At 46.1% G+C, this 14,929-nt stretch overlaps 1 protein-coding gene across 1 annotated transcript in view; it reads right to left on the bottom strand.

Annotated features, from left to right (window-relative positions):
• Nucleotides 1–394: 394 nt before the first annotated feature.
• Nucleotides 395–14,929, bottom strand: part of LOC121001626 — a 100,565-nt gene continuing 86,030 nt past the window's right edge. The window contains exons 4-6 of the mRNA XM_040432796.1: nt 14,167–14,442; nt 1,416–1,694; nt 395–712 (exon numbers count right to left, since the gene is read on the bottom strand). Coding sequence (XP_040288730.1) covers nt 534–712; nt 1,416–1,694; nt 14,167–14,442 — 734 coding nt within the window. The 3' untranslated portion in view covers nt 395–533. The remainder of the gene's footprint in view (nt 713–1,415; nt 1,695–14,166; nt 14,443–14,929) is intronic.

Genomic DNA, 14,929 nt, shown 5'->3' on the forward strand with positions numbered 1-14,929 from the left:
TCTAATTCCTTGGAAATTCTTTTGTACCCTTCTCCTGACTAATACCTTTTAACAATGAGATCCCTCTGATGCTTTGGAAGCTCTCTGTGGACCATGGCCTTTGCTGTGGGATGTAAGAAAATTTTAGGAAAGACCAACTAGAGCAGCTGAACTTTATTTGTGGTTAATCAGAGGCACTTTAAATGATGGCAGGTGTATGCTGGCTCCTATTTAATATGACTTTGAATGTGATTGCTTAATTCTGAACACAGCTACATCCCCAGTTATAAGAGGGTGTGCACAGTTATGCAACCACATTATTTTAGTTGTTGTTTTTTTTCTTCCCTCCACCTAAAAGATTTCAGTTTGTTTTTCAATTGAGTGGTACAGTTTATAGGTAACATTAAAGGTGGAAAACGTTCTAAAAATGATTTATCTTTGTCTAATTTTTTTACATCACAGAAACCTGACATTTTAACAGGGGTGTGTAGACTTTTTATATCCACTGTATCTTTTAGCAGTTAAATCGAATCTTTTCTTGTGTCTCCTGTCTCTTATTCATCATCACTTGACCATACCATCTCTGTCCCTCTTTTATATTTGACCCTGTTAGGTGGCAAGTCAGGTTGTTTCTCATGTTTGTTTCCAAAATCTTTGAAGTGTAGTAATAGGATAATACCTATCAGCATAAGGATCAACGCCGAAAGAATATGTCGGATAAACATCCAGGATCCTGAAACAAGCAAACAAGAGCCATGTTACCAACTAGTAGGCTGTAGTGTTTATTGCATTTTATCACCTGAAACGACTAAGGCCTCCTACACACGACCGTAGGTGTCCCGTTGCTGTATTGCGGACCGCATTTGCGGATCCTCAATACACGGGCACTGTTCCATGTGCATTCCGCATCACGGATGCGTACCCATTCACTTCAATGGGTCCGCAAATCTGGAGATGCGGAATGGAAGCAAGGATCGGAACCCTACGAAAGCACTATGGAGTGCTTCCGTGGGGTTTCGTCCTGTGCTTCCTTTCTGCAAAAAGATAGAACATGTCCTATCTTTTTGCGGAACGGGCAGATTGCGGACCCATTAAAGTGAATGGGTCTGCGATCCCCTGCGGCTGCCCCTCAGTCGGTGTTCATGCATTGCGGCCCGCATTTTGAGGGCCGCAGCACGGCCACGGGGCTCACACGTTCATGTGCAGGAGGCCTAAGGAGGAGATCTTGGAAGCACATGTACTAAACTAAAGGGTTCTAACATTCAGCAAGCAAGTCAACCCTATCTAGGTCTTATTGGATTTTTACTTAGCTTTTTCCATATTCTATCTATCTATCTATCTATCTATCTATCTATCTATCTATCTATCTATCGAGGGAAAGGGAAGGTAATTAAGTGAGGCAGGAAGAATAAGAAATAATTTCTTGTAACACTTACTGTTTGACTCAAGTTGTACAAAGCTTTGAAGTGAATCTGCATAATCATAGTCCACCTTTACCCGATACATACAATATTCCTTTGTGGTATACTTAGGTTTCGCAACAACAAATGTCACATTGATCCCTATGGCTGTAATCTCTTCAATGACTTTTCTCCCATCTAGTAGTGTGAAGAAGAACTCATTGTATTCAAGATTATCAGGTGCTCTGCAGTTGATTCTTAACATAGAGCTGTCACTAGGAGCTTCTTCCCAGGTCATTAATGGAGCCGGTAGAGCTACAATTACATCAATAATCAGAAGTAAAGTCAGATTATCAGAATAATGTCTAGCAGGAGAAACTCATTAATATTCAACAAAGGTCCTTCTCTAAAAATGCCTCATTCTCCTACAATAATTAGTGTTGAGCGAGCATGCTCAGCCACATACCTGTTCGGCTCCAGCATCGCTATGCTTGGCACATGGCGGTACTTGGCCTAGTACTGCATGTGCTCGAGCGCCATGCTCGAGTCTCCTCCCCGCACGTTTCGTGGCTGCTAAGCAGCCAATAAACATGCAGGTAAGTATTGCCATCACTGTAATCTCAGTAGCCATGTTGGCTACTGGCATTACAGTGATTGGCTGGCCGGAACGTGTCATCAGGTGCTATATAGTACCCGATGACGTGGGTTCGGCTCATTGTGAGTCAGGGAGAGCTGCGCTTAGGAAGGGACAGATAGTGTAGGGAGTTTGTGATCGCAATTTATTCAATTTTAAAACTTTTCAAAGACCCAAAAGTCCTTTTAAGGACTATTGTGTGTGGTGGCAGCAATTTTATCTTGCAAAGTAGTCTTCGATTTTTAGTGATTCTTTTTCTATAGAGGGTGTCTGCAGTGACTTGTGACATCTGTTCAGCAATACCTTCTGTGTGTCAGGGGCAGAGATAGGAAGAATATTATTGAAAACAATTATATTTTTTCCATAATTTATCCATAATTTTCCTATAAACAGTGTCTGAAGTGAATTGTCACATCTGTGCTGCAATAGCGTGTGTGTGTCAGGTCCAGATAGTGGAAAAAATATTAGCGAAAACAATTATATTTTTTCCAGAATTTATCTACATTTTTCCTATAAAAGGTCCCTGCAGTGAATTGTCACATCTGTGCTGCAATAGTGTCTGTGTGTCAGGCACAGATATTGGGAAAAATATTAGTGACAACAAATATATATTTTCCATAATTTATCCACACTTTGCCTATAAACGGTGTCTGCAGTGAATTGTCACATCTGCGCTGCAATAGTAGTAAAATATAAGTGAAATCTATTTTCCCTTTTCCATACTTTTACGTACTTTTTTCTATATACTGTGCTTACTGTGAACTGTGACATCCGTGCCACATCTTTTGTGTCAAGTGTGGATATAACATTTAATATGAAGAAGGCGAGCATTAAGGGACGGGGAAGTGGCCGTGATGCTGATGGTGCACGCAGAGGCCGTGGCCCTGGGCGCGTTTAAACTGTGCCTGCTGCCAGTGCACAAGAAAAACAATCATTCAAGTTACCTAGCTTTATGTCCCAGTTTGCAGGGCGGCGCAGGACAACACTCTTGAAGTCAGCCCAGTGCGAGCAGGTGGTCGGTTGGATTGCAGCAGATAGTGCTTCCCGTCGGTTAAGCACCACCCTGTCTTCCACCAAGTCCAGTCTCAGTAGCCAGGAGTCTGGTCCACACAATCCTCACCCTGATCCTCCTTCCTCCCACCATTTACAGTCTGGCCAAACAAGTGATCCTACACTCGGATATTCCGAGGACCTCTTTTCGTTGCCATTAATTGATTTGGCCCTCTCGCCAAGCACGCTTGAAGAGGGACCTGAGATCTTGTGCTTCGATTGCCAACCTCTTGAGCATCCAGAGTCACAAGAACATGATGCTTGGGAACGGTACATAGTGTTTAATGAGGTGGATGATGATGAGACACAGTTGCCAATGACTCAACCGCAATTACTGTCTCAAGAGTTTGAGGAAGAGGATGACACACAGTTGTCAATCACTGAGGTTGTGGTTAGGTCAACAAATCAGGAGGATGATCAGAGTGAGGAAGTGGAAGGGGAGGTGGTGGACGACGAGGTCACTGACCCAACCTGGGAAGGTGGCAACAAGCCGAGCGAGGAGAGCAGTACAGAGGGGGAGGGATCTGCAACACTGCAACAGGCTGGAAGAGGCAGTGGGGTGGCAAAAGGTAGAAGGTGGGCACAACCAAACAGGCCCGCAACTGTTCCATGGAGCACCCCCTTGCGTAAATCTCCCTTGCCAAGGGTTAGGTGTTCAGCAGTATGGTGCTTTTTTGAGGAAAGTGCGAACGACAAAAAAATAGTAGTTTGTAACCTGTGCAACACCAAAATGAGCCGGGGCATGGACACTAGCAACCTCACCACCACCAGCATGATCCGCCACATGGCATCAAAGCACCCTAAAAGGTGGGCCGAACGTCTGGGTCCACAATCTGTGTCTGCGGGTCACACCACTGCCTCCTCTTCCCCTGTGTTATGTGCTGGCCAATCCCCTGTCCAAGACGCAGGCCTGGATGCCTCCTGCCCTGCACCTGGACCTTCACAAGCACCATCGGCGACCACATCCACTTCTCTGTCCCAGCGCAGCGTCCAAATGTCATTACCCCAGGCATTTGAACGCAAGCGCAAATACCCAGCCATCCACCTACAGGCTGTAGCACTAAATGGCCCTGGAAATTTTGCCATTTAGGCTTGTGGACACTGAGGCGTTCCGCAGCCTGATGTTGGCGGCCGTCCCTCGTTATGCAGTCCCTAGCCGCCACTATTTTTCAAGGTGTGTCGTGCCAGCCTTACACCAACATGTGTCCCTTAACATCACACGTGCCCTGACCAACGCAGTTACTGGGAAGGTCCACATAACCACGGACACATGGACAAGTGCTTTCAGCCAGGGACGCTACATTTCCATGACTGCACACTGGGTCAATGTTGTGGAGGCCGGGAGAGACTCGTACCCTGGGATGGCACAGGTGCTACCGACGCCAGGGATTGCGGGCCCCAATTCCATCAGGGTTTCCGCCACCACCTACATAAGTGGCTCCAACCCCCACTTCTCCTCCTCCACTTCAACCTCTAAATTATCCGCGTGCAGCACCAGTCAGTCATCAGTCTATAGCTGTGGCAGGGGATAGGAGACCAGACTGAGCTGTGGCTCTCGCCACTCAACCTAGAACCAGGCATGGTTGTGTCTGATAATGGCCATAACTTGGTGGTGGCTTTGGAGCTGGGCAACCTTATACACATCCCATGCCTTGCCTACGTATACAACCTTGTTGTTCAGCGGTTTCCTGAAACATACCCCAATTTTCCTGAGCTACTGGTGAAAGTGCACCACATATGTTCACATTTCCGCAAGTCACCGACAGCTTCAGCCGGTCTGTCAACGCTGCAGCAGAGCTTGAAATTGCCAGCTCACCGGCTGTTGTGCGACGTGAGCACGTGCTGGAACTCCACATTCCACATGTTGGCCAGGCTTTGTGAGCAGCAGAGGGCAGTTGTGGAATACCAGACCACCCTCCGTCCGTCTTCTCAGCGCGAATTGGAGGCTGAAGAGGAGGAGGAGCAGGAGACGGTTGCCTCAGCTACAGAGGGTAGTACCCATGGAAGTTTAATTCCATCTGTTCTGCGTGGGTGGGCAGAAAAGGAGGAAGAGGATGAGGAGATTGGGAGTGATCCTCCTGATGACGACAGCAAAATCTTGCCTGTTGGTACTCTGGCACACATGGCTGACTTCATGTTAGGCTGCCTTTCCCGCGACCTGCACATTATACGCATTTTAAACAACACGGATTACTGGTTGTTCACCCTTCTCGACCCCTGCCACAAAGAGAACTTCTCATCTCTCATTCGTCTGGTGGAGAGGACGAGCAAAATGGTGCAATACCAGAAGATCCTTGTTGAAAAATTGTTCCAAAATTTTCCATCTGACAACGCTGGCGGCAGAGTCCGTACTTCCTTGGCCAACCGAAGGGGTGAGAGAAGGGGAACACACAGCAGTTCCAACAGATGCAGGGCAACACTCTCCAAAGCCTGGGACAGTTTCATGACACTCCACCAGAACCCTCACCCTGATGAGCGGCCTACTGCCACAAGGAGAGAAAATTTTTGGAAGATGGTGAAGGAGTACATAGCAGAGCGTGTCATATTGCGCATGCGCTGGCCAACTAAAGACAGCCGGCTGGCTCATGCGCAATATGAAAGGCTGTTTCTCTGCCCATAATGGGCAGAGCAGTGCGCAGGTGCAGGCCAGTTCCCAGCCCGCCGTCCTCTGGTGCCGTTCGTGACGTCCGCCGGCTGGAGGTGTGTTTTCCAGGGCACATCGCCCAGTAACGCCGCCCCATGGCACCTTCAGAAGATCATTTGCATAAGTTTAAAAAGTGTTATTTTCATGATCTGGACGAGGGACACAGAAGAGAAAGGTACGATTGTAATAAGGGTCAAAGAGTCTATAACCTTATCTGAGCGGTCTAAAACGCCTGGTGATCAGTTTAAGGCCTTTTAAGTAGCAGCAGCAGCATGGTGATAAAAATGAGTGGCAAGGTGACATGGTGTGGAGATGGCAGCATGAGGAGGCCACATAGTGGCACAATGACAGAGTCTGGATAAAAGACTGAGGCCACAGATTGTTGAGAAAGATGCAGACGGAAACAAATTTGTAGAGCTGTATAACGATCACCTGTAGATTAATGCAGCCATCAAAATCAAGTTGGGTTTGTTGGTTCCACCTCAGTTCACCAGCAGGACCGCAACTCAAATATTTTAAAGGGTCAGCTCACCTGCAGGCCCTCAGATAATTATAACTAATAGGTAATTTGCGCGCATGCTGCCTTGCTTGGATGTGGTAGCCGTAGCCGTTTCTCAGGCTTCCTCTTCGGAATCAAACACTGATTCCCCGTTACCCGTAGTTACAATGGTTTTGAGCTGACTGTTACATCGAAAGTTGATAGGGAACATATCCAAATGGATCGTGGACGTCACAGGGACGTGCGATCAGGCAGAAGTTATCTAGAGTCAACAAAGCGGCAGCAGGACCTCTCCTGCATAACATTTCTTCATCCAAAATACCACAGTGACATTCCCTGTAATTTTTTACTACTCATTCCAATAACAGGGAATCTTAAGAGTCCTGTATTGTTATTTATCGTCACTACCTCCCCGAGTCGGGAGTGTGTGATTTGTGCGCCACCCGCTTGCATTCCTTGGATGTGGTAGCCGTTTCTCAGGCTCCCTCTCTGGAATCAAACACTGATTCCCCGTTACCCATAGTTTACAATGGTTTTGAGCTTACAATTACATCGAAAGTTTATATGCCAGACATCCGGATGGATCGTCGCCGTCACGGGGACGTGCCATCGGCCCCAGGTTAACTAGAGTCACCAAAGCGGCAGCAAGCCACCGCCCATAATGTTTTAGATGGTCAGATCAGCAGGCCCTTGCTCCTAATGTTTTTGAGGGTCACCAGCAGGCCATCAATCATAATTTTTAAAGAGTATGTATGATGCCCTCCTTTATGTGTAACTAAGGGTGTATCGGAGTGCCTCTTCCTTGTAATTTTTGGCAGCACTTGCACTTTATATACAAGAAAATATTCAGGAAAGAATGTTTTCTATCAATTTTTCCTCTAAAATCTTTTTTTTCCCCCTTGGTTTTGTGCGTATTATTGTCATTATGTAAAAGTGGCGTACTATTCGGACAACATAGTTCCCAACAGCAACCAGCGAGTCCAAGATGCATCCATACATCCTCCCCATGCTGTTACAGGGCCATTTCAGTGGTGTTACCAACAATTTCTGACATTTTCTTATGAACCAGGCACCCTCTCCTCTTCAGAGCAGGGGGTACCTGGTTTAATGCTCGGGTTCTCCCATTGACTTCCATTATACTCGGGTGCTCGGTCGAGCCCCCGAATATCACAATGTGTTCGGCCCGAGCCCCCGAGCACTACGGTGCTCGATCAACACTAACGATAATGTCTCCTGTTGTCACTCAGAGTCCACCTCCTAACACACATGAAGCTGCCCAATGTGAATGGAGTTCAACATGGCAAATACTTCTGTTCAGCCTAAAGATGGAAATAAACATGTACACTGTGTTCAGGCTAGGTTGCAAGCTTATGAGGATTTTAGAAAAGACAGAAAGAGCATTTATGTGGCCAGCCTACAGTCCCTGACAAAAGTCTTGTCGCTTCTCTATTTTGTAGAAACTCCTGCTATTAACCTGACTTTTAATTAATCAATTGGTGTTAGAAATATCTCATATGAAAAGCTAAAGCCCTCCCAAATGATGTTTAATGCACTGAAATAAATTAGTTTCACTGAAAAAAGATTAATCATTTAATCAAGACAGAAAGGTCAAATTTTGGCAAGACAAAAGTTTTGTCGCCTATACAGAAATTGAACAACTTTACTGCAAATCCAAAAATATGTCAGCAAATTAAGTAGTGGTGCTGTGAGATCCAAATTGAATATCTTGTATGACTTCCATGAGCTTGAAGGACAGCATCCATGCGGTTTGGCAAGGATTCATACAATTTATTGATGAAGTCATCAGGAATAGCAAAGAAAACAGTCTTGCATGCCTCCCAGATTTCATCAAGATTCTTTGGTTTCGTCTTCCATGCTTCCTCTTTCATCCTACACCACATATGCTCAATGATGTTCATGTCTGGTGACTGGGCTGGCCAATCCTGGAGCATCTTGATCTTCTTCGCCTTAAAGAACTTTGATGTGGTGATGGAAGTATGCGATGGATCACCATCCTGCTGCAGAATTTGGCCTTTTTTATGGTTGGGAATATAAGAGGTAGCTAAGATTTCTTGGTATTTTAGACTATTGATGTTGCCTTCCACCCTGCAGATCCCTCGCACACCCCCATACTGGATGTAACCCCAGACCATGATTTTGCCTCCACCAAACTTCACTGTTTTCTGGGTAAATCTCGGCTCCATGCGGGTTCCAGTAGGTCTCCTGCAATATTTGCGGCCACTGTGGTGTAATTCAACAGAAGATTCATCAGAAAAATCCACCTTCTGCCACTTTTCCAGCGTCCATCCTTTTAGCAGGCTGTGGCCCCAGGCAAATGCCACACGGTTTTTCAATTATTGTTTAGTGCAGGCTTATGGGCACCGATTCGACCATGGAGGCCATTTCGAGACAGAATCCGACAAACTGTTCTGGTTTACACAGGGACTTCAGGTGACCAGGTCTCGTGGAGCTCTGCTGCAGTGGAAAATGGGCTGGCCTTGGATTTTTGAGCCAACAAACGGTCCTCTCGAGCAGTTGTCTTGCGGGGTCGGCCTGACCTGGCCTTGTCCAAAACGTCTCCAGTCTCTTCAAATCTTTTTTTTATCCTATGAACTTGACGCTGAGACACATTGAAGGTGTCTGTCACATCAGCAGTGGATCTGGTCTTCAGCCTCTTGATAATCAACACTTTAGTCTCCGGGTGAATCTTAGGCATGTTTGCAGAGGTCTAGTTGCTGTTGATGTGAAGGTCTAGAGTACTGGGGTTCTTTTTATACACTCCTGAGACCTAATTGATCCATTATTAGTCACAGGTGAAGCTCATATGACAAGACGACAACACTTATGTCTTGGCAAAAATTGACTCAATAAGCTTTACCAAGCTGTGAATATTAGAATACTTTTTGTCAGTTTTGTTTTGGACTGAAATAATTTTACAAAAGCTGTTGGGATTAAAATGACCCATTTCTTGTAACAAAATCTTGATTAGAAATATATTTTAACGGCACTTCAGGTCAATTTGTACAGTCCCCGACAAGACTTTTGTCAGGGACTGTAATTATCATGGTCATAGACATGAATTCAAATAGGAGGGGGGCAGAACAGGAGGGCTTACGTGTATGTTGGGAGGACACATGCTTGAACTAGGGGAAGGAATGTAGATATGTACACAAAAGTTGGTAATGCCCATATATCTTGTGGTTTTGTATATCCAGTCAGACCATCAACCACCTTCCCCCCCCACCCCTGAGAAAATTCTATAGAGGCTGATGTGTAGGTTAAAGATTTAATGTGTAAGAAAGGGAGAGCAGGCTGAGGAAGACCAGGAATGGCCTCTCTAAAAATGTCTGAGACTATTGATAACTGATATATGCATAGTTGACATATATATATATATATACAGTACAGACCAAAAGTTTGGACACACCTTCTCATTCAAAGAGTTTTCTTTATTTTCATGATTATGAAGGAATCAAAACTATGAATTAACACATGTGGAATTATATACATAACAAACAAGTGTGAAACAACTGAAAATATGTTATATTCTAGGTTCTTCAAAGTAGCCACCTTTTGCTTTGATTACTGCTGTGCACACTCTTGGCATTCTCTTGATGATGAGCTTCAAGAGGTAGTCCCCTGAAATGGTCTTTCAACAGTCTTGAAGGAGTTTCCAGAGATGCTTAGCACTTGTTGGCCCTTTTGCCTTCACTCTGCGGTCCAGCTCACCCCAAACCATCTCGATTGGGTTCAGGTCCGGTGACTGTGGAGGCCAGGTCATCTGGCGCAGCACCCCATCACTCTCCTTCATGGTCAAATAGCCCTTACTTTCAAAGTTTTCCCAATTTTTCGGCTGACTGACTGACCTTCATTTCTTAAAGTAATGATGGCCACTCGTTTTTCTTTACTTAGCTGCTTTTTTCTTGCTATAATACAAATTCTAACAGTCTATTCAGTAGGACTATCAGCTGTGTATCCACCTGACTTCTCCTCAATGCCACTGATGGTCCCAACCCCATTTATAAGGCAAGAAATCCCACTTATTAAACCTGACAGGGCACACCTGTGAAGACTACCTCTTGAAGCTCATCAAGAGAATGCCAAGAGTGTGCAAAGCAGTAATCAAAGCAAAAGGTGGCTACTTTGAAGAACCTAGAATATGACTAATTTTCAGTTGTTTCACACTTTTTTGCTATGTATATAATTCCACATGTGTTAATTCATAGTTTTGATGCCTTCAGTGTGAATCTACAATTTTCATAGTCATGAAAATAAAGAAAACTCTTTGAATGAGAAGGTGTGTCCAAACTTTTGGTCTGTACTGTATATTACAGACCAAAAGTTTGGACACACCTTCTCATTCAAAGAGTTTTCTTTATTTTCATGACTATGAAAATTGTAGATTCACACTGAAGGCATCAAAACTATGAATTAACACATGTGGAATTACATACATAACAAGTGTGTAAGAACTGAAAATATGTCATATTCTAGGTTCTTCAAAGTAGCCACCTTTTGCTTTGATTACTTCTTTGCACACTCTTGGCATTCTCTTGATGAGCTTTAAGAGGTAGTCCCCTGAATTTTTTTTTACTTCACAGGTGTGCCCTGTCAGGTTTAATTAGTGGGATTTCTTGCCTTATAAGTGGGGTTGGGACCATCAGTGGCATTGAGGAGAAGTCAGGTGGATACACAGCTGATAGTCCTACTGAATAGACTGTTCGAATTTGTATTATGGCAAGAAAAAAGCAGCTAAGTAAAGAAAAACGAGTGGCCATCATTACTTTAAGAAATGAAGGTCAGTCAGTCAGCCGAAAAATTGGGAAAACTTTGAAAGTAAGGGCTATTTGACCATGAAGGAGAGTGATGGGGTGCTGCGCCAGATATATATATACTTTGCTCTGGCAGCCATTTTCTGTGTGGTCATGGTTTTACATGAATGTGCTTTATTGGAATTTGCATCCATTTCACACCTAGTGTTCAAATTGTGTTATGCATTGTATTGTGTACATGCAGCAGGACCTTTTGTTCACCTAACCCTCCTGTGAAGGTCCTTGAGACAAAGCAATAACAGGGCCAGTGTATGCAAGTGCAGAGTGTACTAGGGTAGAAAGAACTGGAGTCTACTTGGCCTTCAACTATTCCCTCCAGCATTCTGGGAACAGTACTGCAGTAGTGCCTTGGAGGGGAAGATGGCCGCACAAACCAGAGTGGTAATATAGTGGTGGTACTTTCCACTCTTCCGAGCAGTAACCCAGGAGAATTGATAACCTTATAATGGAGGCCTCAGTGGTAGCAAAAGACAATGTGAGCCCAGAATCAGAACAGAGGAAAAGTTGACCATGCTCCAAAAATAATCAATAGCAAAAACAAAGGGCAATTGAAATATATGCGGCACAGAGAGAAAGAGACAATTACTCTGCTGTGCATTTGGTTACATATAAATATATTGCGCTTGCTGCACAGTTTACTGTGTTCTGCATATTCTACAGTAAAGAAACAGTTGATAGCAACTATTGAGATTGTCCTACTGTATATAATACACCTGTTTCTGAAATGAGAATCAGTGATTGGGATGGTCGGTTTGGCCAACTCTAGGCATCATGCAGTAGCCTGCGGTGCTTCTACAGGTTCATGAGTAGTACCAGTTAAAGTAGTAGTAATATTTTCTTTGTCATACAGTAGGTGAACCCGATTTTGTGTCAATCTCGCTGTATTTCTCGGCGAGATTGAGCACATACGAGCCCCATCGCGGGAGCCAGCGCCGAGCTGGCTTGCCGCTATGGAGAGCAAGCGCGTCATAGAAGCGACGGGAGATCCGACTTGGATTCCCGCCAATTCTACACGTGTGCAGCGTTTGTTATGAATCCTGAGGGGGAAGTCCCCGCCGGATTTAAATAAAAATCCGACCTGGGTCCCGCCCTCAGGAGCATACCGGGCCCTTAGGTCTGTTATGGGTTGTAAGGAGAGCCCCCCCCTACGCCGAAAAAAACGGCGTAGGGGGTCCCCCTACAATCCATACCAGACCCGTATCCAAAGCACGCTACCCGGCCAGCCAGGAAGGGAGTGGGGACGAGCGAGCGCCCACCCCCCTCCTGAGCCGTACCAGGCTGCATGCCCTCAACATGGGGGGTTGGGTGCTCTGGGGCAGGGGGCGCACTGCGGCCCCCCCACCTCAGAGCACCCTGTCCCCATGTTGATGAGGACAGGGCCCCTTCCCGACAACCCTGGCCGTTGGTTGTCGGGGTATGCGGGCAGGAGGCTTATCGGAATCTGGGAGCCCCCTTTAATAAGGGGGCCCCCAGATACCGGCCCCCCACCCTAAGTGAATGAGTATGGGGTACATCGTACCCCTACCCATTCACCTGCAAGAAAAGTGGTAAAAACACAAATAAACCACACAGTGTATTAAAATATTTTATTTTTCTGCTCCGGAGGCCGCCCCCTGTCTTCTTTATTAGCTCTTTTACCAGGGGGGGGCTCTTCTTCTTCCGATATCCCGACGGGTCTTCTCCGCTATCCGGGGGGGTCTTCTCAACTCTCCGGGGTTCTCCTTCTGTCTTCTCCTTCTGTCTTCTCCTTCTGTCTTGTTGTCTCGGCGCACCCCGATTCTTCGTCTTCTCTTCTTGTTTTCGCCTCTCTCTGTTGTTGACTCGGCGCACCCCGGTTCTTCGTCTCGCGAGACTCGGCGCACCCCGATTCTTCGTCTCGCGAGACTCGGCGCACCCCGATTCTTCGTCTCGCGAGACGAAGAACCAGGGTGCGCCGAGTCAACAACAGAGAGAGGCGAAAACAAGAAGAGAAGACGAAGAATCGGGGTGCGCCGAGACAACAAGACAGAAGGAGAAGACAGAAGGAGAACCCCGGAGAGTTGAGAAGACCCCCCCGGATAGCGGAGAAGACCCGTCGGGATATCGGAAGAAGAAGAGCCCCCCCCGGAGACAGAAGACAGAAGGAGACAACAAGACAGAAGGAGAAGACAGAAGGAGACAACAAGACAGAAGGAGAAGACAGAAGGAGAACCCCGGAGAGTCGAGAAGACCCCCCCGGATAGCGGAGAAGACCCGTCGGGATATCGGAAGAAGAAGAGCCCCCCCCTGGTAAAAGAGCTAATAAAGAAGACAGGGGGCGGCCTCCGGAGCAGAAAAATAAAATATTTTAATACACTGTGTGGTTTATTTGTGTTTTTACCACTTTTCTTGCAGGTGAATGGGTAGGGGTACGATGTACCCCATACTCATTCACTTAGGGTGGGGGGCCGGTATCTGGGGGCCCCCTTATTAAAGGGGGCTCCCAGATTCCGATAAGCCTCCTGCCCGCATACCCCGACAACCAACGGCCAGGGTTGTCGGGAAGGGGCCCTGTCCTCATCAACATGGGGACAGGGTGCTCTGAGGTGGGGGGGCCGCAGTGCGCCCCCTGCCCCAGAGCACCCAACCCCCCATGTTGAGGGCATGCAGCCTGGTACGGCTCAGGAGGGGGGTGGGCGCTCGCTCGTCCCCACTCCCTTCCTGGCTGGCCGGGTAGCGTGCTTTGGATACGGGTCTGGTATGGATTGTAGGGGGACCCCCTACGCCGTTTTTTTCGGCGTAGGGGGGGCTCTCCTTACAACCCATAACAGACCTAAGGGCCCGGTATGCTCCTGAGGGCGGGACCCAGGCCGGATTTTTATTTAAATCCGGCGGGGACTTCCCCCTCAGGATTCATAACAAACGCCGCACACGTGTAGAATTGGCGGGAATCCAAGTCGGATCTCCCGTCGCTTCTATGACGCGCTTGCTGGGATGTGCTGTCGCTATCCCAGTGAGTGCGAGATCTCGGCACCACGTCGCCGAGTATCAGCGCGACGCTGTCGTGCTGAAAACACAATGTCAGAAACACCTACTGTACATTAGATTTAGGAAGACTTATAAAGGCTCATAAAAATGCAATTTTGGCTAAGTATTTTGTTTTGATTTACCTAGTACTGATATCTTCATAGGATTGCTTCTCATGGATCGCATGCCGCTGGTTCTGCTTTTGTAGATGCATGAGTAGTATCCCATATCGCTGTTTTTAGCATTGCTTATCACATAAGAAAGCTGGTTTCCACTAGAGCTGTTTTTGACAATCACATTATTTTTAAGTAAAGAAAATTCAACATTGGAATAGTGTGTACTACAAGTGATTGTGATGGTTGCTCCTGGCTGGACAACTCTTTGTGGACTGATGTTAATATCTGGTCTTGGGAACGTATCTGTGAAAAGAATAAAACAGAATACAAAACAAATATCACTGAGATGTAATTTGTTTTCCCTTCACCTGCAGCAAAGATTTTGTGTGATGTAAACCCTGTAGTCTGGAGGAGCTATATGTTTGGTTGGTGACTTGATCACCAGTAGTTAGAATGTATGTAAACAAAGTGGTAATGGTGATTTTAGGTTAAAACATAACTTTTAATATATACAAGATTAGAATATGTCCCTAGATGCTATGATGAAAGGTAAAGAAAAAGTGCATGATGGCACCAGGGATACGAGTGTGCTTGGTGCACGGCGGCATATTATGAATATTATCATCATGGACACAGAGGATTACTGTAAGATGTGCCTACAACTCCTGAAAGAGAAACAGACCTATGGGACACTAACCTGTAACCCGACAGCCCCCTTCTTGGCAGAGTTACTCGATATCCTAACAGAGGCTAAAAGTAACAAGATCATTTCAGAGACAGAATTGGATTT

This window comes from Bufo bufo, chromosome 1 (genome assembly GCF_905171765.1).
Source record: "Bufo bufo chromosome 1, aBufBuf1.1, whole genome shotgun sequence".
Taxonomy (NCBI): Eukaryota; Metazoa; Chordata; class Amphibia; order Anura; family Bufonidae; genus Bufo; species Bufo bufo.